At 48.7% G+C, this 24,501-nt stretch overlaps 1 protein-coding gene across 1 annotated transcript in view; it reads left to right on the top strand.

Moving 5' to 3' along the window:
- Positions 1–22,656, top strand: part of MARCHF4 (membrane associated ring-CH-type finger 4) — a 106,401-nt gene extending 83,745 nt beyond the window's left edge. The window contains exons 3-4 of the mRNA XM_026491996.3: positions 3,269–3,461; positions 22,289–22,656. Coding sequence (XP_026347781.1) covers positions 3,269–3,461; positions 22,289–22,656 — 561 coding nt within the window. The remainder of the gene's footprint in view (positions 1–3,268; positions 3,462–22,288) is intronic.
- Positions 22,657–24,501: the final 1,845 nt, after the last annotated feature.

Raw genomic sequence — 24,501 nt, 5'->3', positions numbered from 1 at the left:
GAGCACATGGCAGTATTGACAATACTGATTCATGAATTTAAGTGACTAACATGTCTTTCACTGTGAGTTTCTAGGCACTGGGGACTCCCTCTGATTATGTTGTTCCTGGAAATGCACGACGTGTGCTCAGTAAACACCATTGCACTTTTCCGAATAGCACCAGAAGAAGGAAGTAGTTGGGCCTAGCAGCTGTATTGTATAGTTGTGGTCCAGGTTGTCCCCGCTGTGTGTCCTGGGCTTCTCTGGCCGGCCGAGAGTGAGACAGGTGCAGTGGAGCAGCTCGTGCTCCCACAGCCCAGGGGAAGCACCTGCAGCCGGGGTCGAGCAGGCGGGCCCTCCTGCAAGCAAGGGGAGCCAGGGCTGGGGTGCCAGGGCTGCCTCTGCTGTCAAAGCGGGGAGGCTTCTCCCACGTCTCGGGTCCCTCACCTCGCGGTCCAAGCCCCATACAAAGTGGTGAGAAACAGTGCTCACCGCGGCACGTTATCTCAGTGCTACTCCGCCAGGTTCCGTGCCTAGCAGAAGAGCCCTTGAGAGAGGCATCGCGGGGTGGCCTTGGGGCTCCCTGGCTGCTCCGCCCCCTCTCGGCTGCACCCGAATGTAGTTACATTAACGAACACTTGGTCAGTGCTCCCGGGGGCTAGTCGCTCTCCGTCTTCACGTATGTTATCTCACTCCGCACCGGAGACAACCCGGTGCGTAGGGCACTGTTCTTCCGCACAGTTTACAGATGACACGGTGGCGGCGCAGTCTGCCGCCGGTCACCCTGGCGGGGCGGGCTTGCACACAGCGGTCCGACTCCTCCGACCTTCGGTGCGCAGGCGCAGCTGTGCCCAGTGCGCTTAGCAATGTCCCACCTGAAAAAAAAAAGAAGGAATGCCCCACCAGGACACGCGTCGCTGTATTTTTGCTCAAACATACTGAAGAGTGGAAATGACGGCGCCTGTCCCCCTCGAAGAGTTCTTTCATTCAACCCTCCCAGTTCTCTAGGGAGTGGGAAGGGCCAATTTGTCCATTTTTATGAAAGGGCAACTTGACAGTCCTATGACTTACTGACTTCTATTAGGTGACTGGAGCTCGGCCAGAACGGGGTCCTGACCCCTTCCTCGCCCACAGCCCCTTTCTGGGGTCGAAGGAAAAGCCCCGTTCTGGCGCTGCAGTTCCGGGGGGGGGGGGGGTCTCACGATACTGAGATCGGAACCTCGTTTGGAATGAAGCCCCCGTGTTGGGGGTAGCAGAGTCTCTGGAGCCCTTCTCCCCTCCCCAGCCTCCCTGTAAGATTTCAGAGCTCTCTTGTTCTCTCTTGCTGTTTGCAGCTCTGGTCCCCACCCCTCCCGCAGAGGCTCACATGGGACAGACAGGAGGAGAGTCTGTCTACAGCACCCACCCTGTTCCCTCTGCATCGTGCTTCAGACTGTAGCCAGGGGCCTGCTGACATTCTACAGCTCGCTTGGGCGACTAGGGATTAGGGTGGCTTTAGGGATTAAGGGGACCTTTCTGTGTCTCTATATTTGGGGGCATTGATGTCTGGTGCAGGAGGAAGTGAAGGTCGTTGATGACTCAGTGGTCAAAACCCAAAGCGCAGTCAGGAACCCTCTTCACGGACAGAGAGGCAGGCTCTGGAGAAAGCACTCGCGCTGCAGTATTTGAGAGGAGTCCATAGGATCAGGCCATCTTCTGGAAAATTCCCTTGCTTTGTGTAACCCCAGGCTGGGGGAAGCAGTGGAAAATTTAAAGGCCCAATTACCTGTAATGGGATGCTGTCTGTACAATTAAATGTAAAGGCGGATGTCCTACATCTAGAACAGCAAGTGAAATGTATTCCAATGGTTATAATTCCTGAGGGCCCGCTGGTCAGTCCTCCTGGAGCCAGACTCAGTGTTTGCCTCCATGCCATTTAGTGCAGAGGAAGGACTCACTATTGGCAGATGGAAAGTTGTCTGATTTTTCTGGGGGCTCAGGCTGAAATGCCTGCTGGGGGTGTTCTCTGCAGGGCTTTACACGAATCCTGACAATCAGAAGGTTGTCCTGCCCTCTGCCTTCCCAAATGGGATCCTGTCACTTCCCTGCTTAAAACCTTCGCATAGCGTCATGTTTATTCTTAGGACACAGCCAAAATTCTGTGCATATTCTTCAAGGTCTTCTCTTCTTATTTTCCCAGCTGTCTCACCCCACACTCCCTTTTGCTCTCTCTCTGCTCCACCCTTTCTGGTCTTCTTCCAGGTTTTCATACTCACTATACTTTTTTTCTGCCACAGGACCTTTGCACATGCTTTCTCCTGTGCCTAGAGCACTCTTCCCTCCTCTCTTTGCCTAATCAACTCCAGCATTGTTTCTTCTGACAAGTTGAATTTGCCGATCAAAGGCTCTCATAGTTCTGTGTGTCTCCCTCGCTTATGCCGATAAACTGTAGTTGTAAATAATTATTTGATCATCTGTTTTCCCTAGGCTATAAATTCCAAGGACAGAAATCATATATGTTTTTGCTTACTGCTTTATCTCCAGCACCTAGCAGAGTACAGATTCATTGAGTGAGAACATGAATAAATCCCAAACTAAAATCCAACTCCAGAATCATATAGGCCTGTGCTACTGAGGCCAGCCATAGAATCATAGGATTTCAGAGTTGAAACCCACCCACACCCCAGCCTTCAGTCCATCCATCAATACTGCTGTTAGCATAGTGCTTTTTCTGTTACAAAATGTAATCTCAGTGCTCATATATAGTCAGTAAATTATACTGTTTTTCTTATCTCTCCCCCACATCCTGTGTCCCCTCCTTGTCTGTTGAATTGGTAATCTCTAGCATTTATATTAAATGACATGCCAGGTGTTGTTGTAGAAAATAAGTAAAAGAAAGGCCTGTGCCCTATTAGTGTGAAAATAAACAGTGTGGCTCTGAAAAGAATATTCCGGGCCCTAGAATACCACCCACTCTGGCTCTGCACTTTCACTTCCCCCTTTTCATTTCTCTGTCTGTATTATAATCAGTTATAAAGGCCTTCCTTCCCAGCCACGGCTGCCCAGAACCCCCTCCCTACAATAACTTCTGACCATCTGCTGTGCTATCAGTTTCCTCCATATTTAAAGTGCAACATAAAACTCAGAAACTTGTAACAATAGCCATTGTACTCCAAGTTGAAAAGACTTGTATTAAATCCTGAACCCGAGGTAAGAGGTTGGGGTGGCAGAAGAAAGAGCGATGGGAATGGGATGGAAATGGGGTAAGGGCATCCAAGCAACAGCTAACCTGTCCTTGTCTTCTTTGCAGTGGCAGGCCATCTCTCTGACAGTCATTGAGAAGGTTCAGATTGCAGCCGCCATCTTGGGTTCCCTCTTCCTCATCGCCAGTATCTCTTGGCTTATCTGGTCAACCTTCAGTCCCTCAGCAAAATGGCAGCGCCAAGACCTCCTCTTCCAGATCTGCTATGGGATGTACGGATTCATGGATGTGGTGTGCATAGGTGGGTCTGGGGGCTTGTCTCTATGGGAAGTGGGGAGCCACATGCTGGTGAGCTAGACGAGTCTCTCGGGATGCCTCCCTCTGAAAGGTCAAAGCACAGGCTTGAGACCTGTAAGCTCGGGAGGAGCCAGCACTTTAGATTTGAGGGGTCAGTGGGGTGGGGGGAGGAGGCAGGCCAAAGGAGGAAGATCTAAATTCTTTCCCAAGCAAATCTGCTCTTGCTCAGTTGAAGATAAGGGTAAGGAGGCTTGCCTCTAAGAAGACTTGAGAAAGGTCGGTTGGTCAGTCTGTCTGCCTCAAACGGAAAGTGGAAGCCCTCTTCTCTGTTGTGTGCTCCATGGTTGTCAAGCCATGACAAGGGATGACTACACCTTCAATTCCATTCACTTCCCAGCAAAATGCCCAGAAAAAGCCATCATGATACCTGCGCCCCCTTTTTTTTGGCTTTCCATGAGCCTCTCCTAATGCCTCAGATTTCTCTAGTCTAGTGGTTTTCAAACTCTATGTAGTCCTGATGTTCCACACACAGCTTCAGGAACCAGTTTTGGGGGTGGGCAATGGCATGCAGTGCAGACAGGCTCTGAGTCTTCAACTTTGCTTCACCTTGAGTTTCGGTGCTTTTATCCATTTACATATGTTTCTGTTCTAGATAAGTCTTTGGTGTTTTAGGAAAAACGTTGGAAACTCCATTTAATTCCTGCCTGTTCCCTTACACCATCCCCAAACCTATGTTCCTTCCTCTTCTATTATGTGAGGTTGATTGGCAAAGGGCTGGTCTTTTTGTTTTTCCCAACAAATGCTTGTGGTTTTCAACTCTGGAGTGGTCATTCAAGTGACCCAGGTCCTGGTTTTCTCTCAATGACACAAAGCACAGTTAAGCACTGGCCATATATCCTAACCTGGAAGTCTCAGGTTATTCCCTAGGCCATCATGCTGACAGCACTACAGTTCCACAGTTGTCTTCTCTGGGCTTTAGTTTGTATATTATATCAGATATGCTACACTGCTCCATTTGGCAGGAAAACATCTATTAGCTAGAATTTGGCTGGGAGAATGTTATGTGAATTTCTTTGGGGTTCTTTAATATTAGGAGTCAGAGAGGCCTGGCGACTTGCATGCTGATTACAGCAGCCAGAGACCAGTGATGCTGGCACTTGGATACTTGTCTAAGCATCTTGCCGCCTCTCCCTGCTAGCTAAGCCAATGCCTGAGCTCAAGAGCCTTTCTACAGACAGCCTTTTATGGCACCTAGACCGACTGCCTCGGTTTGGAGGACTGTGGAAGAGAGGACTGTGGATGGGGAGGAATTTGACTTTGAGCATTCTAATTTGGTTCCCCCTCCACCAAAATCCCTTCCTACCCTGCTGAGGCATGGCTGGTGGCTGCCAGAAACCAGGTGTGTCTCCATATGGAGGTGTACGGCTCTGGCACGGAGGGGGGCAGCAGCGGAGGGCCTAGAGGAGCCTCTCCAGCTGCCCTTCGTTCTCCTTCAGGCAGGCTTTTGACTGGTCCCTGATGTGCACTTCTCCTGGACTTGCTCTCCTGTCACGTGGTGTATTAGTCAGCTTTGGCTGCGGTAACAGGCAGCCCCAGAATTGCAGTGTCTCACAGCAGCAGGCCTTTATTTCCCGTGGCTGGGTCTGCACGACGGCCGTGGCTCAGCTGGGCTTGGCCCGGCTTAGCTTCTGACTCTGCGCTGGGCTCCAGCCCGCTCCAAGTGGCTCCTCATGCTGGGGCCTGGGCGAAAAGGGCAGGGACTGCTGGGGTGTACCTTTCTAGCAAGGTACAGGAGCACAAGCGCACTGGCGGAAGCTTGCAGGGCCTCTCGAAGCTTCTGCTCAATACTGGCCCACCGTCCCTTCTGCCCACAGCCCATGGGCCGATGCAAGTCATCAACGAGCCCAACACCAGTGTGGGGGTGGGCGAGGGAAGCATATTCCTCCTCCCCTGGAGGGAGCATGGGAGGGAAAGAGGAGCATAAAGACCACCTACATTCAGGGCTTCATAGATTTGAAGACTGAGAGAAGTGAAGGTAGAAGAGAGCATGAGATCAACCGGTACAACTCCTGTTTTGAAGTTGAGAGAACTGGGGCCCAGAGAAGGGAAGTGATCTGCTCAAGCTTGCTCAGCTGGGATTACAAGCAAGGTCTCCTGATCGGCAATCCAGTGCTCTTTCCATTATCCTCTTGCATCATACAGCAGGAGTCTTCGGTGTCAATTATGGGACATCTGCAGGTGCCACCTGCAACTTTGAGTGCACCTGGGCCCACTTACAGGAAGAGCTCTCAAAAACAGGCCTGCTCCCTGTGGCTCTGAGCCACGCATCACCCCTGCTTGGGCCTTCCTGGCACCCTGGTCTCTCCTGCTCATACTGTCTCCCTCTGAGTAGGGCTCCACAGAACCATTGTCCTCTGTCTCTTTCTTGGCTCCTCTCCATCTGCCTCCCTCCAACCCACTTCTATCTCTCAAATTCTTTCTCTTCATATATATATGGCACTCAGTCACCGAATTTCTGGAAGAAGCACAATGAGCTAAATATTGAGAGTTTTCATATTGCTTTCCTTCCTTCCAAGCTTTTAGGAAAACATAATTTCCCAGGATGCAAAGCCACAGCAATGATCTGTCTATTCTGCTCTGACAAGCCAGTGGCTGCCTAGAGATAGCCATTGGACAGGAGGGGGCGGCATAGGGACCATAAGTGCTTTTACTGCCAACCCAAAGTGGTCAGATATATTTATATTTAGACTAGGTCACCTCTAAAGAGTTTAGACTGCTCTATCATTTTGTTGATTGTAACTGGAGCTAATTCAGTTGTCAGACCATTTCCCCAGGGGCAATAATTTTCCCATTTTTCAGATGGGGAAACTGATACTGAAGGATTTGTCTTAGGCTGATTCAGGCAGCAGAGCAGGACTCTCAGTTTAGTGTTTTTCTAAAAGAGCTTGTCCATAGGAGAAAATTCCAGGAGGCAAAATCAAAAAGAAAGTAATGTGTGATCTAAAGAAGAGAGTGGAAGATGATGGACAGTAGTTGAAATGCACAAGCAAATTCTTGTGATGGTTGCAATGACGGTGATTTTGATATCGGTGATGATAATCAGCGGTGATGATGGTCGTTTTAAGGGTGAAGTTCAGGTATGAGTCACTTCTCTTCTGTGGTGTTCTGGCCAGTTGAGGAAAAACGCCCCGTGCTGCATAAGTAGTTATAAAGTATCAGTCTCTCAGGGGCTCTCTGGTAAGGACAGTCAGGTGCAGCCCGGAATGCGGACTAGCACTGTATTTATTTTTAGGCTCAGGTAGACACTTAGACTCACAGAACTACCAGACTGTACCCTTGGCACTGGGCTCACCTAGAGGAATTTAGGACAGGAGCCACAGCCTCCACAAGTCAGGTCCAGCTTACTTCTGCAGGGGAGTCCTTACTGCCCTCCATATCCTAGTCCAGGGCTAGTCTCTCAGCCCCCAGATGATAGCTCGGGAAGGAGATGAGACCCACAATAGTGGGTACAGGATCCACATTGACAGTTTCCCCACAAAAGTCATATGCTGTTACAAGTGTCACTGTGCTCAGGGAAGCTCAAAGCTCCAGCCTCCCACCAGGCATTCACAGTAAAGCAGCCACCAATCAGGGGTTACCTCCAACCTAGGGAAGGTTGTAACACAGCTGACACTCCACCTTCATCGGAATTCCAGGGAAACAAGCCAGAATGCCAACCCAGGGTCTAGTTTGTTTTGAGAGAAGGAGCAAGTATGCCATCACCTCTATCTTACCACCTCCTGCCTCTGTCCATGAATCTGGACTTCTGGCCACACAGACCTGTTTCCCTGAACCAGTGCAAGACAGAGGAGCTAAAACAGGGAAAGAGACCTGGCTAGGTGAGCCAGAAGGAAGCATAATGTGGTCGTCTTACTGCAGGAAAATGAACAACATGGACAAGAGAGTCACAGGGTGACACCTGTATTACTGTGGAGGTGGTCATCAGTTTTAACACTCAGTTAGCTTTTTTTCTATGGGAAAAGGGAAGTTTTCCTTCCAGAAGTCCTAAGAAAGTGGGAGAAAATGATGTGACAGAATGGGCAGAGGAAGAGATGATTCCTTACCAGAAAGTAGGTTGAAGTGATAATGGGAGAGATGAGTATTCTCAAGAAATGCTGATTGAAAAAAAATGTTGAATGAAAAAATCCATATCCATAGACCCAAGCTCCTTGGATGGTTGGAGCAATTCAGTACCTGGATAGAAATTTATCACCAGAAGGAGGAAAATGAGTCTAGCCCCGTGTTAGCTCAAAAGGCTGAGTAAGAAAGGAATAAGACCATCTGTTAAAACGAGTCCTTGGACTTTCTCTATTTTTCAGACACCAAGAACAATTTGTCTATTCTCTAAGACTGTTAAATGGCCTCAGACAGTAAAGAATTTGAGTAAACATGAAATATATAGTTCTAAGTAATCCTTACAAATAGGCTTACCTTTTATCAGAGGAGGGCTCTAGGGGAAAACTCCTGAGAGTGGGAAGGACACAAAGAGACACTCCACTGGGCACCAGCACCAGCTCAGCAGATATGCTCTGCCATGAAGCCAAGAGGATGCAGAATCTGGGATATGGTCACTTTGCTTCCCACGAAGCCACATCAGCTCCATCCATGGCTACGTCCATGTGGCTGACCTCCAGGGAAAGGCCTTTGGTTCTCACCAAAGAATTTTGCCTGAAATGGGTGCCAGGAAGATCTGCGTTCTCTGTTGGATGCAGCATGGGTCCGCGGTTGTGGACGATGGCTCTAGACTTGGTTATATCAGATGGTTGTACCTTTGGGGAGACAAGCTGCCCCTACAGATTAAATGTCTCTTGGGTAAAGTCCTAACTTCCTAGGCCAATCCGTGCCATTGTGAAAACCAAAACTAAGTTGCTGTGGACAGAACAAACCCCCAAACTCCTGCAAGGGCAGAGAAGAACCTAGAAAGGGCACAATAACCCTAAAAGATGAGCAGGGTAAGTATTACGATCCATATTTAACAGGTGAGGAAAGGCTTAAAGTAATTGTGCTCCAGGTCACATAGCTGAACAAATGGCAGAGCTGAGAATTAGACCAAAAACCCTGGACTCCAATTCCAGGGTGCTTTCTACTGCCTATTTTATCTCTGATTGCTCTGTGAAATTACAAATGCAGAGCTTGGATGGGGAGGCAGGTTAAAGGGAAATTGGTCCAGTAATACCTTGACCCACAGGGTAATGGCTGAGCAATAGAAATGTAGCGAGCCCTAGCTGCTCCTGTCTTTTATTCAGGGTCTTTGAGTTTAGCCATTGTTGTGCCTCCCTTTTGATCAGTGCTATTCTGACACCAACCGAGAGGGAGTTTTAAGAAATTGAGGTGAGGGTGCCTGGGTGGCTCAGTCAGTTAAGCTCTGCCTTTGGCTCAGGTCATGATCTCAGGGTCCTGGGATCGAGACCTACGTCGGGCTCTCTGCTCAGCAGGAAGTCTGCTTCTCCCTCTCCCTCTGTGCTCTCCCTCTCTCAAATAAATAAATTAATTAAATCTTAAAAAAAAAAGGAATCGAGATGAGATTTGGGTAGTTTGTCTCCCTGTGAGACACTCTGGTGGAAGGAACTTAGGGCAGGGGAACCTACGCCTCCTGGTTAACATGAACTTAGGGAATCCATTCATTCGCTGAAAAAATATTTATTGAAAGGGCACTCCCAGTAAGAGAGTCACTTGCTCTTAAGGATCTTACATTTCACTGGGAAGGCAGACAAGTTAATCATTGATCATTTATGAGTCAGAAGGCACTCAGGATGGTCATAGCCATTCCTTCAGTAGCATTTCCTGGCCATCTGGTTTTGTTCCTGCAACTAGGGAACTTGAATAAAGTAATGAACGAGACACAGTCCTTGCCCTCAAGGAGCTCCCCAGTCTACAAATAAATCACAGCACAGTGGGAGCCAGGATAAGATACAGAAAAATGTGGAACAGAACAGAGAGCAATTAACTCCCTCTTGGAGCAGTCCAGGAAGGCTTGAGCCAGTGTATGGCTCCGTGTCAAGAGCGAGAGTGGGAGGGTGGGTGATGGGCCATAGGGATGTGGAGGTTGGCAGGAGCCGAATCCCACAGTGTCATGAATTATGGGCTAAGCAGCTCAGACCTCACCCTGTTGGTGGTAGGGAGGCACTGATAAGATTTTATACCAGAAAGAAGTGAGGTCAGATGTATGTGTGCTTTCAAGAGATAATTCAGGCAACGGTGGGGAGGATGGACCAGAGCTGGAAAGACCAGAGGCAGGGAGGGGCAGTTGGAAAATGCTTGTAATAGTCTGAGCAAAAGGGAAAGAAATGCAAAAAAGTACAGTGGGAAGAAGTATATGGCATGACCTTGAGAAGCACTGAGGCTGTGCATGAGATAAGACTGTATGAACTTCTTTGAAGCAAGTAGGAACCCCAGGGTCTGGCTTGAGTGGGGATACCACAGCTGAGCACGAGAATGGGACTGGCAATGGGAGAGGCAAAGGGGAACCAAAGGTAAATCTTTGGCAAAAGCACCAAACAAAAGGCCCATCACAAGCCTAAAATCCAGGCAGTGAGGTAAGAGGCATTTCCTAAGCATAGAGTTTGCAGTAGAAGCGAAGCAAATGGAGTACGTTATGGGTTGCAAAGAGGATTAGGCATTGCCAGGAAAGAGTCTCTGGTAGAAGAAGGAAAGGGCCTTTTATGGCCTCCCGTTCGTAGAGGAAGATTTGAGGGCATTGGACCAGTTCTGATGAGGATGGGTGATTAATGAGAAGGGGGGGAGGTAAAGAAAGATTTCTGTAGGCAGTTGGATAATCAAACTTGAACACGGGTTTGGGGGTCAAGAGTAAGAGGTGGGTAAAGCTGTGGGTTTTGATAAGACAGCTTAGAAGGAGCATTCAAAGAGTAGGTGGCTAAGGATGGAGACCTGGGGAACATTATACACTTAAAAGATGGATGAAGATAGAGAATGAGAAAAACAGGAGGGAATGAGTCACAAAACCCAGGGTGGTGGGTTTCTGGAGTGGCAGGAGTGTGCTACTTGAGGTTCTAGACCACGTGTTGCTCGGTTTCTTACTAACCTTGGGACCTTGAGTGATTTGCATAACCATTCTCCGCTTCCCTTTCCTCATCTGTGAAATGGGATAACACCATCCTCAGAGCATTGTTGAGAGGACTGAATACAATGGCGTATGGAAAGGAGGAAGCATTGATAAATAGCAGTGACCAGGATGGGAGACACTTGATCCGGGTAGATTCCCCTTGGAGTAGGCACTCAATAAAGGTTTGTGGAAACTGTTCAGACCAGAAGCCAGTCACAGCCTAGAGAGCCTGACCCCATGTCCTCACATAATTGAGAGTGGGCTGTTATATGGAGCAGTGCTTCTTCTTGAAGGTGTTTAGTTCCCTCACCTGTGTCCCTTCGATGAGAAGATCCGATTGCACAGAATGTCCTCCTGCCACCTGCCTCCCCTTCCGTCATCTCTAATGATGCTGTGTGCCCCGCAGAAGAGCTGACAGAGCCTCCCAGCAAACAAATGGGACAGTCTCTGCTCCAGTGGGTCAAGTTATTAGGATTTAACAAGAGCAAATTAATTAAGGTCTTTGGCACCAAAAACATTTTTTTTTCACTCCACAGACTCAAGAGATTGGCCACCAAAAAGTCAAATCTGCAAAAAAGAGGACCTCATCCTTAAGATGTTTGTTTTTTTACTTGTGAGTGGGATGTGGTCAGGGAAAAGAAGGACAGCATTTCCGAGATGGTTCCTAATCTTTAAAACAGTGGAATATGGTAATTTACAAAATTATAGAAAATCTTTTGTCAAAGCTTCCTCTGTCTGCTGTTCATTGAAGTTCTTTCCTATAATTTAGAGATATCTGGTGCCTGCCCTCTGAGATAAAGGAATTCAAATTCTAATTTATAGTAAGTGGGCAAAGGGTGGGAGAATCAGGACTACAAAAACATGATTTTTCAAACTTAATTTTAATTCACATTAACTAAAAAACACTTACCTGGCACAAAGATTCCTTCCTTTCTTCCTTCCCTTGGGCTAGAAATGACCCCATCTGTCAAACCTTTTAATTCCCTGATTAATAAACTGAAAATATGGAGAAGGCAGCCTAGTACCCCAGAAGAGGCTAGGAAGTAGAAAATCTAGGTCTGAAGATTAGATGTGTCACTACTTCTATGACCTTGGGCGAGTTATTTCTTCTTTTTATAGTTCATTAAGGCATCTATAAAATGAGACAGTTAAACCTGATAACTTGTAAGGTACTTCTAGGTCTGACATTCTAGGATTTTGAAGTCACCTCCACTGTAAGAAGATGTCATAATTGTCAGAAGTTGATCATGGTGGCAGTGGGGGGATTCCCAATCACGTTGGCTAGACCAAACAACTGATAAGCGTCAGCCACGTAAATGCCAAGATGATGTTCAGTCTCTGTTCCATTAAATGCACATGGCTTATCCAACTTTCCAGATGAACTGTTAGCTCATATTCCCCCCACCCCGGCCTCCCCCGGCCAGGGCATACTATGCAAGGCTCCCTTTCTCCACCGCTGAGCTGCTAGCTGCTCGGTAAGTGCAGACGACTGATGGAGAAGCAGACACGCCAAGTGAGCAGTGTCCCCTCAAAGAAGACCCCTTGGGAGGCAATTCATTTACTCCCGTGTGCCGACGGGGCTTAAAATAGTTTAGGAACACCTCTTGGGAGCTGTCTTCAGTGCCTACAGCATAGTCTTGGGAATGGCTTCAGGAGTGGCATGTATGTCTGTTGACAGTTTTTTCTATGGCTAGAAAAAAACCCCAATCGGGTAAAGAAGGTGCCTGCTTGAGCCAAGTAATATATTTTGGGGACAACGTGAAACATGACATTGAACCCAAAGCTGCTTTTCTCTTGTGGCCCCTACCCTAGCACTGCAGGTATTTATATATATATATATATATATATATATATATAATTTCAGTGGTTTAATGCAGTGGAAGCTCCTGATCAGCGGAAGGTTTTCCTCCACACAGAGACTCAGGGACCCAGGCTCCTTCCATTTTGTGACCACAGTCCCCTAGGCTTTTGAATCTTTTATTTCCAGCTAATAGAAAATAAAAGCAAGCATGGAGAAAGCACACACACACACACACACACACACGCACACTTTCGCCCTCAATACCCATTCTTTTTTTTTTTTTTAAAGATTTTATTTATTTATGTGACAGAGAGACAGCCAGCGAGAGAGGGAACATAGCAGGGGAGTGGGAGAGGAAGAAGCAGGCTTCCAGCCGAGGAGCCCGATGTGGGACTCGATCCCGGAACGCCAGGATCACGCCCTGAGCCGAAGGCAGACGCTTAACGACTGCACTACCCAGGCGCCCCTCAATACCCATTCTTAAACTTTGACCTGACCAATGCTCACATGCAGTCCTGGTCACCCGGCTCCCAGTGAGTGCAAAGTGCTGTAATGTCATTCCTTCTCAGTGGCAACTCTATACTAAGAAAGAGAAGAGTGGGGTTTTGGTGGACAGTTAGTCATGTTTGTCACACACTGTGTCACTGAGAAATTTCCAGAAATGATCTGCACTAGGATAGCCTAAGAAAGAATACCCCAGTTCCCAAGGGTAGCCTTTTTTTTTTTTATGATTTTATTTATTTATTTGACAGAGAGAGAGAAAACACACACAGGGGGAGGGGGAGGGGGAGAAGCAGACTCCCCGCTAAGCAGGGAGCCTGATGTGGGGCTTGATCCTAGGATCCTGGATCATGACCTGAGCCAAAGGCAGACACTTAACTGACTGAGCCACACAGGTGCCCCCCCAGAGTAGTCTTTTAAAATCCTCGGATTTTAAACTCTTTTTAGATATAGAATTTTGGCACACTTGCTTAAATCAATTACTTTTGTAACTCTAACATAACTCCTTTAAGATGAAGTCATGTGAAACTTATTTCATAATAATGATAATAAAATAACCAAAATTTGCTATTCGTTATGTACCAAACACTGTAAAAAGTATTTTACGTGCCTTATCTTATTTACTTCCTACAACATTATGATGTAGTTACTGGTAAAATACCCATTTTCCTGATAAAAAAAATTAAGACTAAGAGGTAAATCACCCAAGGTCATACAAGTAGAACCTAGTTACATCTGATTTCAAAGCCCACATCCTTGGCCACTCTGTTATAACACTGTAACCATACATTAAAATGCATAGCACAAAAGACATCTTATTGTGAATTGAAATAGAAATTGTATACTCATACACAGAGACTATAAACAAAATTATCTCCATAGCTGCTCTCTCTGGGGTTGCCCATAACCTGGAGCATGGAGGAGGAAGGAGCCTAGACACATGGCACCGTTCTGTTTCAGATGAACCTGAGTTTATGTCCCACTACGTGTATAAGCTGTGTGTCTTTGGGCAAGACACTAAGCCTCTCTGAGCTCAGTTTCCTCTTCTGTCAAGTGGAGATAATACCACCTACCTCACAGAATTTCTGTGAGATGTAGAGTGTATTTGCAAAGCCCTTTAAGAGTGACAGAACATAGTAAGCATTCCATAAGTACAGACTACCATCACCATCATCACCATGACCTTCATCACCATCACCTAGAGTGGCTTAGAAATGCAATTTTGTCTGTATCTTTCCAGACAGAGATAGCTCTGAGCTTTTAGAGAACCCCCACAGAAAAAATCCACAGTATCTTGGGACATAGCTTCACGTACACACTTCCAGGAATGGACCCCTCACTTATAACAATGCAGGGATATTTGGGGTTCCAGGAATAGTTCTCTTCCCTACCCAGTCCTACTGAGTTAAGCTCATTCATTTCAAGGAGTCTCAGCGCTCTTGATGATTTTTTTAGCCAAGGTCTTCTCATGGGTCTCTGCAATGCCTTGAGTGGGGAGAGGGGCTGGGATGGTTCTGGCTCTGATGTGTTTAGAGACATCCTGTACAGCTTGACCAAGGTCAACCAGTCCAGCAAGGACCCTGCTGGGGAGGGAATTCTAATAGAAGTCACCTCCAAGGGGACAGCCCCTCCCCGGACACTGACGAGGCATCAACAGGATAGAAACACAAGGGGAAGATAGCTTCACTTCACCCACATCAAAAGAGTTCAGTGCCATCTGTCCTTTGGGTCTTTATTGCTGAAAGAGTAACCCAAACTAAGACCCAAAGCATCTGGTCAAGGTGAGCCTGCCCAAAGGAGACCCATGGATCCATATCTCGCCACCTCCTCGGAGGGGCTCCCAGGAGCACGGCCTGGCTACACTCACGAGGAGCACGAAGCTGTGACCATGGAGAACTGCCAATGCCATCTCATGACAGTGCCTCCTAACCCCCACCCCCCAACACTAGCTAGTGAGATTGATTTCTTTCCCACACTTGCCTGCTACGTTCTTCGGTGCAGGTTCTGACAGGGCTGGGCCCTTGGGGGTAGCGTCGGGAAGCTGAGCTTGGTAGTGGTGGGGCTTCAGGGTGAAGTGTTGCCCCGCAGGTGTCTGACAGCGAGTGACTCTGCAGGTGGGGAGAATCCCTCCCCTGGCACTGCTGAAGGCTCCTGGTGGTGGCAGAGGAGCCGGGAGTGGAGGCTTGTCACATCTACAGAATCAGCTGGCCCCTAGAGCTCCTTTCAGCTCCAGCATCTTATTCATCTAGAAATAATGACTCAGACTGAGGATTGGGAAGGACAGTTAGGAGTCGGCAGAACAGGTGTTTGTGCTTGGGAGCGGGGTTGGCGATGGAGGAGGAGGAAAAGATACGACTGGGCTTTTTCTGTCCTGTAATTTCCACCCCCGCGCCCACAATAATCAATATCATGTGGCTTTGCGTGTTAAATGCGTGCTGGGTGCAGCCCCAAGCAGGAGCACGCAGGACTCATTACCTCCTGTAATCTCCTAACAACCCTATAAGCAAGGAGGTATCGGTCCCAGTTTACTGAAGAAGGACCTGGGGCTCGGGAAAAGGAAGTGACTTACCTAAATCCTCAGGGCCGGTAAGTGGCAGATGCTCTGAATGTCCGGTGTGTGCTCATTGGTGAGGTGCCTCTGAACTGTGGGACCCAAAGTCCTCTGGGTCTAGAAGGGAAGTATCCATTTCTCTAGTTACCTCACATTTCCATGTCTGTCCCATCCGGAACTAGAATATTTTTAAAAATTACCTATAGCTCTTGGGGTGCCTGGGTGGCTCAGTAGCTGAGCGTCTGACTCTTGGGTTTCAGCTTAGGTCATGATCTCAGGATGGTGAGATCGAGCCCTGCGTCGGGCTCCATGCTCAGTGGGGAGTCTGCTTGGGATTCTCTCTCTCTAAAATAAATACATAAGGCTTTTTTAAAAAGTTACATATAGCTCTTTATTTGATCAAAATTTAGAGCCTTCCATGGGGCAGTAGGCCAGGATAAGGACCATGGTCTAGGCAGTGCTACTCAAGTGTGGTCCGCACACTGGCAGCACCGGCTTAGGAATGCAAATCCTTAGGCCTCATCCAAGACCTATAGATTCATACTCTCTGGAGGTAGAGCCCAGGAATCGGTGTCTTAACAAGCTCCTTGGCTGATTCTGACGCATGCTACAGTTTGAGAAGCGCCGTTGTAGAGTTGTCTGTAACTTTCTTTGCCACTTAAATCAGGAAGCCAGCAGGAGATGAGAGGTGGGAAGGAGGATTTGGGCATTGCTGAGGGAACTAGAGTCTTCTCTGCAGACTTCTCAGTTAGCCTTGGCCTGTTAACTCCATACGTGATAAGAACCAGTTTTGTTTTTTTGTTGTTGTTCCATCACAGGTGCTCGGAGAAGCACATAGTAAGTACTCAGGAAATATTACCTAAATAGAATTAAATGGTATTTCACTGCTTTGGACACAGCAAGAGCCAATGGCCAAAACTCAGAAGGGCAGGAATGGGATGCTGGTCCCAACCAAGGATTGAAGGCTCCCCGACAGCGCTGAGTCGGGGTGAGTTAGAGGCAGGAGGAGCCAAGCAGACAGGACCACCCACTCACAGTGGCCACCTCCCCCCCTCCTCATGGGCTAACTAAAGGGCCACTTCAGCTGGAGGTCGGTGGGAAGAGCTATGATGACAAGCAAAGTGTTCTGAGAGTGATGGAGCCTCCAGAGATGTGAGGAAGAGTTGCCCCCAAAGGTGGAGAGATGTCAGGGAGATGATGGTGGCAATTCTTCTGGAACTGGATTTTCCACAATACAGCCCAGGGTTGGGCACCTTGTAGGTGGTTATGGGGTCGCTATTAAATGAAACAGAAAACCCCAGAGAAGGACCTGATCAAAACGGACTGAATTTCCCGTATTGCCATGTGTTCTAATGGTCCATCTTCTTCTATTGCTTCTCCGCCTCCCTTCACCAATAGCTTTCTTTCCTCCTCTTCTAATTTCAGCCTCTCTCTCCATCTGCCGCCATTTCCAACCCATCTTCCTTCTCTCCCATCTCTTCAACCTCCCTATTTTCACCTGTCCCAATCGGATGAGCCCCGCCCACCTTCCTCCATTTTTGTTTTGTTTTGTGTTGTTTTTATCCTGCCATCCGTGGAATCAGGAAGTGATTTGTAGAGCAGGAAGCAGAGGAAGAGCTAAGGGGAGTGGAGGCGAAAGAGGTAGTTTGTGCTTTTCCCATTTTTGCCAAACAAGCATTATCTACAAAAACAGGTGCACCTTCCCCCCTTCAGCCATCTATCCATTAAAGTGGTTTAATTACTTCCTGAACACTAGACAGTTAGATAATTAGAAGGCAGCGTTCAGACCAAAAATTTAAGCCACCCTCTTCAATCAGGGTAAAATTGTCTGATCGAGAAGTTAATTAAGAATCAAGTGTAGTGGCTGTTATTGGAAAGAGTTAGTTTGGGGCTTCAAAAGATCCTGCTTCTCTCTCTCCCCGAGGCCCCTGTTCCTCCATCATCACCAAGGCTTTGTTAAGTTCCCGCTACTATGTTGGCTGCCCAACCCTCAACCATTCCTGGCCTCTGTCCTCGAGGGGCTTACAGTCCAGGGAAAAGAGCACTGCAGTGTTCAAATAGACTTGTGGAAATAATGAACACAGGACACGTATTCACAAGATTGAAGGAAGTGAATGGGGCTGGGTGATGAGACAGGGGGCGGAGAGGAGGCCTCCTTGGTCAAACAGGCCATATCAAGGGGTCCACTGGTGGTCTTCGGGAGATTTATGAACCCCTAAATTCATCTGTGTGGTTTTGTGCCAGGAAGGTGGTCCTTAGCCTTCATCAGATCCTCAAAGGGGCACATGACCCAAAAAATTAGGAACAACTGGGCCACAGGGAGACTGTCTAAGAAACCCTTGAAAACTTGTTGCCAGAGTCCAATCTCAGGAACTGTTGTCACACTAGAGGAAAGAGTGGCAGTGGGTGGCTATCTTGTCTCCTAGAATCACAGTGTGTTCAAGGTTGGAGAAGCTTTGAGATGTTTCCATCCCATCTCTTTGTTTGACATTGGGGAGGCTGGAGTGACTCATCGCTGTTTGCTCCTGTGAGTCAGCTCTTCCCCCCAGAGGCCAGGCCAGCAGCCTCCCCTACACTGACAGTTGCTGCAGGGTGAATGCCCAGTCTTCTCACTCCCCATCACAGGGCCCAGCCTCCCAGATCACCGTCATGATATGGACAAATCACCACTTCCCTCTTGCGCTTCTCTTCACGGGCTCCATCTTCCCAGCCCTTCCTCCGGACCTCAGGGTCCATCGCTAGCAGCTTCTGTGAGTGCTTCTTTCATTGAAACTGCTGTCTTCTGAGGACACTGTTTCTTGCGATCTCAAGTGGTAGCTGCTTTTTCTCCCATATACTGTATTCTATGGGGCCTGGAGGTGAGGTCCACATCCTCCTTGCTCCCCATTACCACTTCCAAAGCACCTCTCTTCCTTTATCCTTCAGAAGCCCCAGCCCCTTTGAAGTGCATGTCATCATATTTAACCTCCCCTTTCCCCTTCTTGATGCTGTTGGCTGCTGGCTGCCTACTCACTCCTCTCATTCCTGGGGGCACCTGGTTCATACACTCCCTCCCACCATTCCTGTCTTCAGCGTCTCTGTGATCAGTGGCTCTCAGCAGAGGCGGTATTATCCCCTAGGGGGCATTTTGGAAATCTTTGAGGTTTTTTTTTTTATATTTTATTTTTTATTTCATTAGTTGCGTATAACACCCAGTGCACCATGCAATCTGTGCCCTCCTTACTACCCATCACCAGCCTATCCCATTCCCCACCCCCTCCCCTCTGAAGCCCTCAGTTTGTTTCTCAGAGTCCATAGTCTCTCATGCTTCATTCCCCCTTCTGAGGTGGTTTGTTTTCTAATGTAGTTGTGCCCCAGAATTTGTGTTGAAATTTATATTGTCTGGTTATAAATGACTTCTCCTGTTTTTTTGTTTTTGTTTTTTTTTTACGTTATCTGTTTAGGGTATTATATTAATTAAAAAAAAAAGAAATCATGGTAGCTTATTTTATCTTACGTATTTCACTTTAGGATAAGAAAGGGATATTAAACTATATTTGTTTTAAAAGGGGGGCATTTGGTTTGAGAGCACTGAGGATGGTTGATGCAGATAATGTGCCCAACTCCTTGGCTACCTCATTACTCCACAGGCCTTTTCCTCTGCCCACCTCCGCCCCTGCTCAAGTGGACCTTCCCTAGACCTCATCATCACCAAGAACCATACCCCTTCCAAAGTCTGGATTTAAACATCCTACTCTTTGAGCCTCACTCCCCACGCCATCCTTGTAATCATTGACTCCGGCGGTTCTTTTACTTCAAAGAGACCTCTTGGCATTGACCCTATCACTGTCCATTTTTCCTTATCCCTTTTGTGTATCGCTTTCCCCCTCCCCAGCCTAGACTCCACGGGCCAGTGTGATAGCCACTCCCTTGCGAACATTTGTAATTCTCATGTCCTCTCTTACATCTCGCTTGTCTGGGAGAAGCCTATATGATTAAACTCAACCTTCCCACTCCACAGGTGCGCCTAGCAGGTAGTGCAAGGCATGGAGAAAAGCCATACAACTCATTTAAATTTGTGGCCACAGATCTCAAATGGACACTCAACACTGTCAGACAATTCTTTCACATCTCCTTTGTGAATTCAGTCTCCTACTTTCCAAGATAATCATTTCCCACTTCTTCTTCTCTCCAGAAATCTTCAACACTTCCTCCTGTATCCCTTCCATCTTAGCTGATGACATCAGAGAAGAGACAGAGGCACTTGGATGAGAACTGCCTGATTTTCACATCTATCATCCTCCCTCCACCTGTGCCTACTAAGCCAACGGCCACTCCTCATTCCCCCTGAGCGGCCCTCTCGAGGGAATTTGAACTCTCTTTCTTGAAACACATCCTCCTCTAGACTTCTGGGTCTACACACTTGCTGGTCTCGCTTCTATACCATTTACTGCTCCTTTAGAGCCTCCTTTGCTGGCTCTACTTCCACCAAACCTCTATACATGAGAAGGCCCAGGAATCTGTCATTGGTCCCTTCTCTTATCTACCTTCTTTTCCCAGATCTGGGCCATTCCTAAGGCTTAGATTCTACCTCCACACTGATGACTTCTACCTCCAGGCCAGACCTCTCCCTAACAGACTCATATGCCCAACTGTCTACCTGGACCTTCCGATGAGATTTCTATCAGACATCTTAAATTACCATAACCAAAATATAACTATTAATCACTGTGGTTGGCTGAATTATGGCCCCCAAAGACATCCAGGTCCTAATCCCTGGAGACTGTGAATGTTACCTTTTATGGCAAAAGGGACTTGCAGATGTGACTAATGTAAGAATTGTGAAATAGGTAGAGAATCCTGGATTATTTGGGCGGACCCCATGCAATCACAAGTGTTCTTATAAGTGCAAGGCAGAGAGAGACATTGACAGAAGAGTAGGAGATGTGACATTGGAACAAGAGGTGGAGTGATGTTGGGAAAAGACAGGGCATGCAGGCAACTTCTAGAAGCTTAAAGGCAAGGAGATGGATCCTCCTCTCAAGGCCACCAGAAAGAACCAGCCCTCCGACACCTTCACTTCAGACTTCTGTCTCCGGAACTACAAGAGAATACATGTGTGTGGTTTAAAGCCACTAAGTGTGTGGTCATTCGTTACAGCAGCCGTAGGAAACTAATACAGTCATGACCGCTGCCACACGAATCCATACCCCCATCCTCCTGCCGTCTGCATATTAGTAAATGGCACCACCAGCAAAAGCTCCTGCGTCGTCCAGATGTTTCTATCAACTCACAGTTTGCCTGTCAGCAAGCCTGTGAGCTCTACCTCTATGTATGTCCTGACCACACGATTTCTCATGGAACCCACTGCTGTAACCCTAGTCTAGGCCACCATCCCTTCCTGCTTGAATCACTGCATTACTTCCTGCTTGGTTGCCTGCTCCTATTCTTTTCCCTCATCCAGTTCCACAGGAGCCAGAATGAACTTTCTGAAGGGTAAATCAGATCACATCACCCCGTTCCCCATCCCCCAATTAGAACTCTTCAGTGCTTTCCCATTATACTCAGGATAAAATAAAAATCCCTTGCCATGGCCTGTAAGGCCTTATCATATTGGCCTCTGCCCCCCCCCCAATCTCTCTTGGTACTTCCCATTCATCACTGCATCCTGGCCACACTGACCTTCTTTCTGACCCATGTGCGTTCCGTTCCCACCTCCTGGCCTTTGCTCTTGCAGTTCCTATCACTAACATGCCCCCTCTCCAGATTTTTTTTTTTTAAAGATTTTTAAATTTATTTATGTGACAGAGAGACAGCCAGCGAGAGAGGGAACACAGCAGGGGGAGTGGGAGAGGAAGAAGCAGGCTCCCAGCGGAGGAGCCTGATGTGGGGCTCGATCCCAGAACGCCAGGATCACGCCCTGAGCCGAAGGCAGACGCTCAACGACTGCGCTACCCAGGCGCCCCCCTCTCCAGATTTTTGCATGGTCCCCTCCTCATCATTCACACAGCAATGTAAATATCACCTCCCCGCAAAAGGCCTTTCCTGCCACCCTCTTGATAAAGCAGGACCCTTAGTGTCTGTAGCAAGTACCTATTTAACCCTATTTTATCTTCCTCATAGCATTTTGTCAGCACCTGAGATAGTCTCATGGGTTTGGCTACGTGTTTGCCGTGCGTCTCTCCACTAGGATGTAGGCTCTGGAAGGGCAGGACTCTGTCTGTCCTGCTCACTGCACCAGCCCTAGTGCCTGGCACGTAGTAGGCACAAAATCAATCTTTATCTTCCTGGTTGTCTGGCGTGGCTTCTTTCTGGCTCTACACTGCTTCTGGCCAGTAAACCTGTGTCAAAGTTCTCTCTCCCGGGGGTGTCGTTCAGTAGCATTGGGCTATTTGTTACGTAGCAAAGAGTTAACCAGTGGAGTTCCAGACATCATTCACCAGGTACGGAATGCCCACGGGTACTGTTCATGGTGCCTTTGAAAGCACATGGTTCATTCAACATTTGCCAAGTGCCAGGTGCCATGGCTACGTGGTAGAGGGAGGAAAATACATTTCTATTATGCCTCAGTGGGTGATGCTTGGGTGTCAAGCCAAGTAGCAGAAGGGGTGGAGGAGAGGTAGGCAAAGGCGTTGCATGTAGGCACTCGAGAGTTTCACGAACCAGGTATGGCAGCCTTCTGCTTCCCCTTCTGAGGACTCACGGAGCCCAGGAATACAGGGATGGTAGCCCTGTGGCTCAGAGCTGAAAGGGAGGTTTGAAAAGAACGAATCAAACCGATACAAACCCAGCTTGCTCCAACGTCTCTCTTGGTTGACACGTACAGGGAGACTGTTCTCCAGCAGTGATTTCCAGTCTCTCACTCAGCCTCCGCTTTCCCCTCTCCCTGCGCCGCAGGTCTCATCGTGCACGAAGGACCGTCGGTGTACCGCATCTTTAAACGCTGGCAGGCTGTCAACCAACAGTGGAAAGTGCTGAACTATGACAAGACGAAAGACCTGGAGGATCAAAAGTCGGGAGGCAGGACAAACCCCCGGACCTCCTCAGCCCCCCAGGCCAATGCCCCATCCTCGGAAGAGGAGGCCGGGGGCACCCCGGGCCCTGAGGAAGGCCCCGCCCGGGCGGCCAGCCACCCCTCAGGCCCTCTGTCCGATCACCACTGTGCTTACGCCATCCTGCACATCTTGAGTCACTTACGGCCTCATGAACAGCGGAGCCCCCAGGGCGGGAGCCGGGAGCTCGTCATGAGGGTCACGACGGTGTGAGAGGAGAGGCCTGGAAGGGAGGCCGTGACCATGCACAGAGATGGGGAGGCTGGGCCAGGAAGGGGCCAGGGCCTGGCAGGGCCGCAGTCTGGGGAGCAGGTGTGGGGAGGCTAGGGGGCACCCCGGGGGCCGGAGCAGAGGGCAGGCAGAGGGTGGTGGGCCTTGAGGGGGCCCTGGAGGCAGGGTCAGTGCTGGAACGAGTGAGGCTGGTGTCTGGAGTGCTTTCGTGATTCCAATCAGTCAAGCCCCATCTTCCACAAGAGCAAGGAACTCCAGCACGAACTCGACAAGGAAGTGCAATGCCACCGGAACCGAAGGAAACACAAGGACAACTATCCCGGATGTGCCCATGCACGAAACACCTGGGAGAAGTGGAGGCTGGGGAGGGCGAAGCCGGAGAGCTGGGGGTGGTGGTGTCCCTGTGTGCACGAGGGCTGGGAGGAAAAAATGCAAAGGGTGTGTTAATGAAAAAGCACTGTGGCCCGCCTTGTTTTCCCCTCGAGTTTGCTTTTGTTCCCCACCCCCCACCCCCGCCCCGGGGCTGTGTTTGGGGCCATGGTGGGGAGGGAGAGGGATGGGTGTGGGCTGGCAAGGATGACAGGAAGCATTGGCGGCCCCTGGGCTCATCTGAGTGGGCAGGATTCCTGACTCAGATGGCTTTAGGGACTCCGGAGCCATGTGCAGGGAGGGAGGTGTTGGAGTGAGCCCCCAGAGGGAGGGCGATGTCGGCTTCTCCCAATTTCAGAGGGGCTCAAAGAGGGCTTAGGTTTGGAGATGGGTGTCTTTTTGTGCCCTTGTTACTTTATTTTATGGTGGTTTGGCTCAAAGATGTTTACAAGAAACACACACACAACTAGAGGAAGTACAGATTTCCTGTGGGCATCTCAAGCACGGTCCTGCTGCTGTGGCTTCAGCCTTCAGAGCTGTCAGTCCAGGAGTGACTTTCCCAGCTACCCACCCCTGCCCATGGCCAGGACATGCTCAAAGTCATGCCTTCTCCTGCTTTGGCACATGCAGAGACCCAGGGCCCCCCAAGGGCAGAGCCCCTGCCACCCAGGGTCTCCCAGGATAGCTGTTGCAGCAGATGGGAGGAAGTCATCTGGACGTGCCCCAAGGAGTGGAGTGGAGACCAATCTAAGTATTCCTTGCAACTCGAGACCCTCCCCGGGGGGCAGTCATCCCTCAGTGCTACAAACTTCCTGGTCCCTCCCATGCAGCTAAGCAGGGCGCAGGGACCCTGGCAGGGATCACTGCCCTTGAGCCCACCTGCTGGTTCCTGGGACCTTGCCAGGGAGGCCACGGGGGGTTGGGGGGGTGGTCACCTGCAGTTTCTCATTGTCAATGCACAATGGCCGCGCCATCCATGGGTATTAAAGGGACACTGTCAAGTACTTTTTTAAACTAGTTTTTAGGGTTTTTTAAAACTCTCTGTTGTTTGTATTATTCTCTTAAAAGCTTGAAAATAAAATTTCTTTCCCTATCATTAGTGTCCTTTTCCGTATGTGAGTTTTTCTTTCTTCTGTCCAGCTGGCCCTCTGTGGCACCACCTTGACTCCCCTCTCTTCCTCATCAGCTCCACCCCTCGTGTCTTCTTCCTCAAAAGAAATCATTTCTCTCTGAGGGTCTAGAGGGGGCAGGTGTGTGTGTGTGTGTGTGTGTGTGTGTGTGTGTGTGTGTGAACCAGGGACCCTGGCCTCTCACTGGCTTTCTAGCAGATGGATTCCTTCAAGTCAAAAAAGAGGATCAACTCCCAAACTCTCTTCAAGTTTCTGCCCAGGACTCCTAGAAGCAGAGACCATCAGTGCTCGAGGAAATTTGGAGAGATTTTTACCCCATCTGGTCATT

This window comes from Ursus arctos, unplaced genomic scaffold (assembly GCF_023065955.2).
Source record: "Ursus arctos isolate Adak ecotype North America unplaced genomic scaffold, UrsArc2.0 scaffold_1, whole genome shotgun sequence".
Taxonomy (NCBI): domain Eukaryota; kingdom Metazoa; phylum Chordata; class Mammalia; order Carnivora; family Ursidae; genus Ursus; species Ursus arctos.
Note: the sequence above shows the minus strand (reverse complement) of the source record. Positions and strands in the feature narration are given on the sequence as shown.